The 10,041-nt window shown below is 38.7% G+C and overlaps 1 protein-coding gene across 4 annotated transcripts in view; it reads right to left on the minus strand.

Moving 5' to 3' along the window:
- Positions 1-10,041, minus strand: part of LOC128698737 (uncharacterized) — a 110,235-nt gene that overhangs the window by 35,901 nt on the left and 64,293 nt on the right. For all 4 annotated transcript variants that reach the window (XM_070097753.1, XM_070097752.1, XM_070097755.1 and 1 more), the window contains one exon: positions 5,367-7,010. In XM_070097753.1, coding sequence (XP_069953854.1) covers positions 5,367-7,010 — 1,644 coding nt within the window. The remainder of the gene's footprint in view (positions 1-5,366; positions 7,011-10,041) is intronic.

Consider the following 10,041-nt stretch of genomic DNA (forward strand, 5'->3'; position numbering starts at 1 on the left):
TATGAAATGTATCGTATGAACCCGTGGAGTGATGGTCACTCGCTGGTAAACAATGGCACACTGAGTGTGAGTGGTGCGGGAGACTGGCTTTGCGTGCGCACTTACAGTGGACATGTACCGGATGGTCGCCGAATCACAAGGCCAATCATGAACCGCGGAAGCTAAATTTTGGCAAAAAAAAAAAAAAAAAAAAAAAAAAAAAAATTGCCGAAAGTTGGATTTCACGAAAGTTGTGGTCGCTGAACAGCAGGGGACCACTGTATAAGAAATGGGAAGTAGGAGTGAATAGCAAGAGTAAATGTAGAAAGAGTAAGGAACAGAGGAAAATAATTTAATAATAATTTTCCTGGGGAAGTGGAGAAGAATCCTTCCTCAGTAAGCTATGCGTGTCATAAGATGCAACTAAAATGCTGGGAGCAAAGGGATAGTAACCCCTTCCCTATATAAATTATTAAATGTGAAAAGAAAAACTTTAATTTCTACTATTTTGGATCACTCTGCCTTGGTGGGAGATGGCTGGTGTGTTAAATAACATCAATAATGATAATAGGGAGTAAAGAAAGAAGTAACCTTGGCTTCAACACTCAAAAGGAATACAATATACATTAAGAAAATTATTTTATATAAAAGTGAACAGTAGTGCATAATGATTAATGTGTAATCTTCCTCAGCATCTCTATAGTATTCAAAGAGCCATAATGTTATCGAGCACTGCCAAAATTTGCAAATATTCAAACCTTCTCCGAGGTACTGACTACACCTTTTTTGTTTACAAATGTTCAAAGATCTAATCACTTTTGTTGTTACTGTCATTGGTACAGTGGTTGTGGTATTTTGTTCATCAGAAGAAATGGGAAAATTTCTCGTGATGCTGGTCTTAATTATATCATGAGCTGTTTGGTAAAGCTTATGGTCTTTAGACCGAGGTCTTCCACATCTCTAAAACCAAAGGTCCTTTTTTTTCATGTACTAAGATGGGTATTTATTTAGGTTATTAGACTAACATATCTATATCTTGAAACACTGGCTGGGAGTGTCAGATGCAGAGAAAAAGTTAGCTGGATGACAGACACTACCAAAATAACTCATACTGATAAATGCAAGGAACTTGTATATGAAAAAAAAAATTACAATTAAGGTTTCTGAAGAAAAATTTGAATGAGCAGGGAACTTCAAAAATTTTGGTTGCAAGACAGATTTACTGAGATGGCTGACACATCATTTAATTAGTTTACCAACTGTACTCCATAAACTAACCTTAGTCAACAATCTAAATTCATTAACAACAATCATTTGTAAGGTTAAATGTAAGCCTGGCTTCCTTGTCATCTACAACTATAAGCATTGCAACCAAAGTTTTACCATATATTTATATTGAAATTTTGTTAGAAAAAAAAAATTAAGGGATACCCAAGTTATTTTTTTTTTATTAACACATCGGCTCTCTCTCATCATGACAGGGTGGCCCGAAAAAGAAAAACTTTCATCATTCACTTCATCACTGCCTTGCCTGAGGTGTGCTTACACTACAGTTATAAACCTGCAACATTAACACCCCTCCTTCAGAGTGCCAGCACTGTACTTCCTATCTCTAGGACTCAAATCTGGCCTGTCAGTTTCCCTGAATCCCTTGCTCACACTCCAACAGCACATCAAGTCCTAAAAACCATTTGTCTCCATTCGCTCCTATCTAACACACTCACGCATGCTTGCTGGAAGTCAAAGCCCCTCGCACACAAAACCCCCTTTACCCCCTCCCTCCCACCTTTCCTAGGCCAACCCCTACCCCGCCTTCCCTCCACTACAGATTTATACACTTTCGAAGTCATTCTATTTCCTTCCATCCTCTCTACATATCCAAACCAGTATTAAATACTGTACTAAGGAAAATAAAATACTACAGTGATACTTCGGGTTACGAACAGCCCAAAACTCGAACAATTACGTAGGTGTATTTACGTAAGTGCTTTTGCAAGTATATTTCTGGGGGTCTGAAACAGATTAATCTAATTTACATTATTCCTTATGGGAACAAATTTGTTTGGTATTGGCACTCAAACAGCCTTCTGGAATGAAATAAATTCATATCCCAAGGTACCACTGTATTCACCCTCAAATTATTTTAAGATGTTTGTTATATTAAAGGGTAATACACCATCTGGGAAATGAAAGGGGTGAAGATATCAGGTTTGATCTAAGGAAGGAGATGATAGTTCAAATTATTTGGATCAAGAGTCTTTCACCAGCATCAAGGTACCTTCCTTGAGTTTAAAACAGGGGTATGGTAGGTTCATATTCATTTTGGTTAAATTGAACACTAGTGATGTGGTATGTTATTAAATGTTCATGTGAATGATTAATTATACATGTGACTAAACATTATTACACAAACAGAGGTTGTGACGACAAACAATCTAACACTTATAGAGAGGATATTTAATGCTTAAATGACTAAGTCACATTTAAAAAAAATGGTCCCACTAGTATCCCTTATTTTTTCTGAAAAGCCATATGAACAGAGCAAAAATTATATTCAGAAATATCCATTAGTTCTTGTCTAAAATAGTCAATTCCTCATTAATATGTCAATGAGAGGTATGATATCAGAGGCTTAGAGTCAACAGCACATAAGTGTCTGAATCAGAGGTTCTTACCAAGTATAGATGACCTTCATTATGCTGCAGATACATTCCAGGCCCATGGCAGCTGAACTAAGCTTAGTCATAATAGGAATTTCCAATACATTTTGCAAAATGCACCCATCACAACAGCAAATATACGCTGTGCACAATGAATTTCTGATGGTAATGGGACCTTGTGAAATACCAAATTCATATAAAGGAAACCAATATAATGTGCAGGAAACCTGCACTATAACTAGAGATCAACATCTTCTGGAAAGACAAGGCTGCTAAGAAATCTAGCCGAGACACAATACAAGATGAATCCAAGAGAAAGTAATGTTCTAGAGAATTTTACACAGGCTAAATCAGTGAAACATATACATACAGGAAAGCAGTAACTGGTTTATTAGGTTTACAACCTATCAACTGCACGCAAGTCATTAAGGGTGCATTTCACCTGTACATCACCAGTCAAGAAAAACTTTAATTCCTAAAACAGGGGTTAAACTCTCATTATATACACTAAAAATACACACCTATGTGTATATACATTTATCTCAGTAAAGTGGTGATGTTAGTGCTTGGCAAACAGGGTAATTACCAGAATGATATATAAACACCTATAACAATATTTACAATTACTGAAAAACAAAGAAGTATACAAGTTGAGCAGTTTTCATCTTAATATAAGCTTTCCAAAAATTTACCTTGTTATATATTCAGAATTTACAAAAAAAATAATTTAAATATCTTTATGGTTTATACAATAATTTCTGAATATAGCAAAGTAACATTGCACTGTACTTTAACATAAATGAAAACTAATTTAGATTGGAATGCTAAGGCCTTAATTAATCATCCATAATTCTCATGGTTTATTAACCCTTTCACTGTCCAGACCCCCAAAATGAAACTTGCTCTTAATATCCAAAAATATGTACGTTTATATTTTTTTCCAATACATCGGCTATCTCCCACCGAGACAGGGTGACTCAAAAAATAATGAAACACTTTCACCATCAATCAGCACTTTCTGAAGGTAAACACACCAAAAGTATGAAATTTGATGGAAAAATCATGGAATTATGCAGGCACAAAGTTAGCAGTCTTAGTGCAATTTACACACTGGTGATTTCACCGACTCTGAATCCTATTTAAAGATATTTCCATTGTTCCAGTCAACCAAATTCTTAACTATTTCACTAGTATGCCTTCCATTTTGCCAATTGAGTACAAGAAACCACCCATTCAACTATTTCAATTAACCTATAAATTGATCAGAATTCAGTAAATTGGTCAATTTCACAAAATATTAAAAAATGTCAGTTTAAAAATAGATTTCATAATAAAAAATGCAGGCATTCCTGGCACTAAAACAACCTTTCCTCTGTTCATCAGTTACATCCCCAGGCCTCTCCTATGTTACACTTGCTTTCCATTTTGAATTCTTATTCACACAAAAATAGAAGATTTTCTCTACTTCTTAGATAAAATATAACCAGAAAAGATTAGTCATGGCTTACAGCATATAATAATTAAATCAGACCTATTAAAAACCCAGAGAACAGACTAGGGATTGTAGGTGGACCTTACCCACCCTCTGAAATACAGGCAAAATTCAAATATTTCCGTAACTTTGAGCTCAGTTTCAAGCTACTCACAGTCCTAAAACCAATCAATATCATTTATATTTCAGTAACGTATCTTCTATTCTATCAAATGATACAAAGAAAAGGGCAATAAAACCACAAAAACCATCTGAGAAAACATTGTGGTTGCTATTTTAAAACATTCACACGGTCACAGTTTTGTTTTTCCCCATTATGCACCATGTAGGGCAGGATTTTTTCTTATACAGCACACACTCGCCTCACAGATTCATTCTCTCATATCTAAGCCAAAATTTAGTGCTTATATCTTATCCAAGTGAGCTTAGCTCATGATGTAGAGCTATGTCAGGGACCCTAGCCTCAGTGACATACATGTAGTTCTACGTGACGGACAGCGAAAGGGTTAATCAATGTGTTACTTATATTTAATCGAATCCTATGTAAATATTTATACTCCCATACAAAACTGACAAGTGATGATATAATGTATTGAAAATATAGTTTTAATAAATTGGGAAAGTGATTTCTTTTGAGACTGCATAAAATAGTAATGTATTAAAAGAACTTGAAAACATTGCCATAGGTTACAAACAGTAAAATCCTTACAAGTATCTAGTTTAATGGTATCAAACTATGGTCTCACCCACCTGCTGCTCAAATAATCACACTTCTCTTGACCAACCAAAGATCAAACAGAGCGAGCTCAAGAAGCAGAGAGACTGATCACTTGACTAAAGAAAAATCAAGAAAGAAATCAGTCATTCAAATAAAAAAGCATGTGGATTGGAGGCATGAGAAAGATCACTATAGAGGTGACACTGATGTACTGTACAAAGCATTTCACCCCTTGTTCACTGCTAAATGCTTGCATAGTGCGATGCATCTCCAAAGGAGCAACATTCTTAAAATATCATCAGCCGTGTTGGGGCTTGGTTAAGCGCGAGCAGCAGTTGTTAAGCTATGTAAAAATATTTTTGATCTATACTGATAAAACTTAGCAATTTTCACCCACAAGTACAAAAGACTAAGAAAAAATTCTTTTAATTTCAAAATTCATAAACAAAATGAAATTATTAAGAAACTAAGGCAGATGAAAATTGCTAAATATATCAATTACAAGTAGTAGCACTACCTTCTCAGAATCTTGTGACCTCTTGCGCTCTCTTTCACGATCCTTTCCGGTATAATGAAACGGTTGAGTAGGTGAGAAGCTTTCAGCATCATCAGTAAAGGCAGATTCATCCCAATCTGACTGGATTTCACTTCCTTGATCACAGCTCATAGAACGTGAAGAGACTGAATCAATAATTCGACCTGGCACAATGGGGTTGTCATCTTCTGAGGGTACCGACCTGTGTATGGTTGACAGAGATTTATTTTCTAGAATGAATCCCACCTCATCTTGACTAATAAACGTCGACTTTCGGACATGACTTAACGATTTGGCATCACTGTTTGGTGCAGGTCTACCATCCACTCCACTTGATACACTCATTCTAAGAGACTGATTTTGTTGTGAACTGACTGGGAAAGAGAAAAATCCTTCATGTCCCATTTTATGTTGCTTTTTTCCTGTTCCTTTTTCGTCTCCTAGATCGGTATTTTTACAAGGCACTTTCAAATAATCAGAAACAATAGCTGAGCTTTCCATTTCTTCACTTTCATTATCTGTAGACATAAAATGTGTTAGGGCTGACATGATGCTATGGGTGGTTAATTCCTTTAGAATTTCATCATATCGATCTCTAGGAAATAACTTCGTGTTGTCTGATTCCTTGTACATTTCTTTTTGATCTTGCTCATTCTGGTGATAAAGCACTGTCGCTGGTTGATGCACACTTGACTTATCACATTTTTCGGCATTGTTTCCAGAGCTGAAATCACGCCTCCTAAATAATGTATCATATAATGTATCACGTGAAGTGCCATCCGGTTTCACTGTGTTTTTCTCTGTTTTGGGAAAAGTGGGCGACTTGTACTTCTGTGAGTAAGATGGTGATTTTGGCTTTTGTAAGTAGGATGGTGACTTTGGACTAACAGCATATCTGGATGGTGACTTTGATCTTGTGCCACAAGGAGATGGTGACTTGGGACTTGGAGTATGAGGGGATGGAGACCTGGAGCCTGTGCTAGGTCTAGATACTGTCCCCAGACTGGTGGATATACCACCTAATGCTACTGTTACTGCAGGATCTTGAAAGTTGTTACATGTATCTAATAAATTTAGTTTATCAACTTTTAAACTTTCAGATTTACTTCGGGAATGTCCACCAGTCCGAGAAACAATTGAGCGTGGTGCAAACGAAGAGACTCTAGAACCAGGCTCCATTATCGATGGAGTAATAGGCGGGTTCACAACACACCGTGTCTGGATAACTGGCGAGCGTGGATGGCTAGTGATGGCAACCACCTCTGTCTGTCTCGACTGCATTGGCAGTGATGACTGGACAGACAACTGAGATTTTCGAGGTGGCTTCTTTGGTGGAATTTTGGGATCCTGACCAGTATCAGATTCAAGTTTATGTCCTGATGCTTTTGAACTACAAATTAATGGTTCATTCTTAATTTGAATATTTTCTTCTAATGTGCAATCTATATTGCAAGGTAGAGTGATATCCCCTTGAGCACCTTCTACAGACTCTAAATTTTCATCAAGTATGTCCACATCTAGCTGCAGTGCCTCGTTCTGATCCATTGTGCTCTGGTATGACTTGCGAATGTACTGCTGGTTGTCGTGGTGTGCAATGTCTTCTGTCACCCACGTAACTCCCTTTGACTGGAAAACCACATGATCCATCAGAGTTACCGTGAACTGATCATCACTTAGGATTTTTAAAAAGCTTTAAATAGACCATTTTGACAAGATTAACACACACAGATGAAACCATTAATCAGCAATCTCTCCTGTAATTAAAACTCGAATAAGTAAATATAATAATACACAGTTTCAAAAATTTTAATAGAAAATAAGGATGTTATAATGTCTTCAAAATTATTCATATTCCTTTTGTAATACCACTTAAGTGTTTTCAAGTAATATCACTGTCAAACTGTCACCACAAAGACTAAAGAATAACATGGGATGGAAGTTAGTAGGTGTGAGAGGGAGAATGAGAGATAGCAGAGCAAGACTGAGTCTCTATCCCATCTTGGGCCAGGCAGGGCTCCTCCCCGGGGAGCTGAGCTACTGTTGCTCAGGATGTAGACAATAACGCTGCACACACTCCAAGGCGGCATCCAACCTTCTCTCCTCACACAACCACTACATAATTCTGCCACAAACTACCCTAAACACTGCTCTGCCCCTTCACCACTAAGAACAGGGACAAGTAACCATTTTCACTTATACAGTAGGCTACAGGTCACTTTGATAATAAACAGGATATTACTTCCTATCCAGATTATCTTTGTACAGCCAAAAGTTTTCACTTTTCTACAACCCCTCATTTCCTAGTCTTAACCAATTTAATTAAGTCCTAAGTTACTGCATTTGTATAAGGAAATTCACTGAAACATAATCATCATCTACATAATATTTTCCCAAAATAATTTAGGTGACATTCAAGTTTACTGTGAGGAGGTGAACACTACATTACGCAAGACAATGTTCAGCAGTCTCTACTGTAACAACAGCCACACATTCAACAAGTATATATAGCCATTATCTACGCTTTTAAAAACATAGCTTTTCTAAAACCCCTATGTACATTTAGTAAACTATTGTTTAAAAATTAACAGAATTATACTTTTTATATTATACAGTATAAAATTTTAATCACAAAAGAGATATGGTTAAAATTCAGGTTTATAATTTAATTTCCTTTGACATTCACTACCACTATCTGTAAAGCAATTACAGTGGTCAGTGTATCTCGTGGCCAGTGTAACTTGTCAGTGTATCTAATGATAGTTGTAGTCTGTGGTCAGTGTGGCCCATGGCCAGTGTGACATGTGGCCAGTGTGATGTGTAGCCAGTGTAACTTGTCAGTGTAGCTCATTATAGATGTAGTCTGTGGTCAATGTGGCCAGTGTGACCCATGACCAGTGTGACGTGTGGCCAGTGTACCTTGTCAATGAAGCTCATGATAGTTGTAGTCTGTAGTCAGTGTGGCCCGTGGACAGTGTGACATGTGGCCATTGACATGTGGTCAGTGTGACGTGTGGCCAGTGTGACGTGTGGCCAGTATGATGTGTGGCCAGTGTGATGTGTGGCCAGTGTGATGTGTGGCCAGTGTAACTTGTCAGTGTAACTCATTATAGTAGTCTGTGGTCAATGTGGCCAGTGTGGCCCATGGCCATTGAGTATGGTGTGTGGCCATTGTGGAATGGGGCCAGTGGCCACTGTGGAGTGTGGCCTATGGACAGTATGGTCCATAGCTAGTGTGGCCCATTTGACTAGTGTGGCCCATTTGACCAGTGTGGCCCATCTGACCAGTGGTCCATGGCAACTGTGGTCCATGGCCAATGTGACCAGTGGCCTAAGTGGTTAGTAGGGCCAGTTGACAGTGTGGCCTCTGGTTTGTGTATCCAATGGCCAGGATAGCCCATGATCAGGGTGGATCATGGAGAGTGTGGCCTGTGGTCCAGGTGGCCCATGGTCCAGGTGGCCTGTGGTCAGTGTAGCTCGTGGTAAGTGTAGCTCATGGTCAGGGTGGCCCATGGTTAGTATAGCTCATGGTCAGGGTGGCCCATGAACAGTGTAGCTTATAGTCAGGGTGGCCCATGGTTAGTGTAGCTCATGGTCAAGGGTGGCCCGTGAACAGTATAGCTCACAGTCCGGGTGGCCCATGGTAAAGGTAACCCATGGTTAGTGTAGCTCAAGGTCAGGGTGGTCCAAGATCAGTAGCTCATGATCAGGGTAGCTCATGATCAGGGTGGCTCATGGTCAGGGTGGCAAAAAACTCAATGTATATAAAAAGGCCTAAAAGTATGGAACTCCTTACTTGAAAACTCTTCTACTTTTTTTTTTTTTTTTTTTAACAGGGTTTGACAAGGTTAGGCTAAGGATCCCTAGCTTTATTGACAAGCTATTTACATGTTAAGGATTCCTAACTTTATTGACAAGCTAAGAGCTGTTACCTACATAAGCTCATTTGAAAGCATTTTTATTGTTATGCGACATACAAGTAGGGAACAGGATGAAGTTGCAGCCATCCGTGGGGCAGCATTTTCATGTGACCAACTGACTATCTCGTTGACATCATGAAGCTTTACGAATGTGTTCCATACTCGAGTCATCCTGGGGATAAATGATCTCAGATGAAGTGATGTTCCGGAGAAGAGTACAGCCTGAGTGAAGTTGCCGCTTTCTGCTCGTCTTGTGAAATAGAAGCTTGCTTCATGCTGTCCTCAAAGTGGATCCAAGTGTGGTACTTTGACAATATTGGCCTTGTACATAACAGTAAGGCCGCCCACATCCCTCCTGTGTTGAAGGCTCTGCTGAAATGACAGATCTATCCAGGACTGGTCCATGCGAGAGATGAGGTCTTGCTCTGTTCTCTACTCTGTCAAGCAGTCGCAGATGAGAGGGGGGGGCCAGGCAAACCAAGAAAGTGGAGCATACTCAAGGTGTGAGCGTACTTGTGCTGTGTACAGAATCTTACAACCCTTACTGTCAAGCAGATGCAAGATACGGCGAAGTGGTGAAAGATTCCTGGCTACCTTGTTTGAAAGATTTACAATGTGGTTCTTCATGGTCAGCTTGGAGTCAAATTTCACCCCAAGGATATCAACTTCCCCAGGTGCCAACACCCTCCCATTCATCCTTACTACTGCACTGGCATTACCATCATGGTGCCTAGAGATCA

This window comes from Cherax quadricarinatus, chromosome 59 (genome assembly GCF_038502225.1).
Source record: "Cherax quadricarinatus isolate ZL_2023a chromosome 59, ASM3850222v1, whole genome shotgun sequence".
Classification (NCBI taxonomy): domain Eukaryota; kingdom Metazoa; phylum Arthropoda; class Malacostraca; order Decapoda; family Parastacidae; genus Cherax; species Cherax quadricarinatus.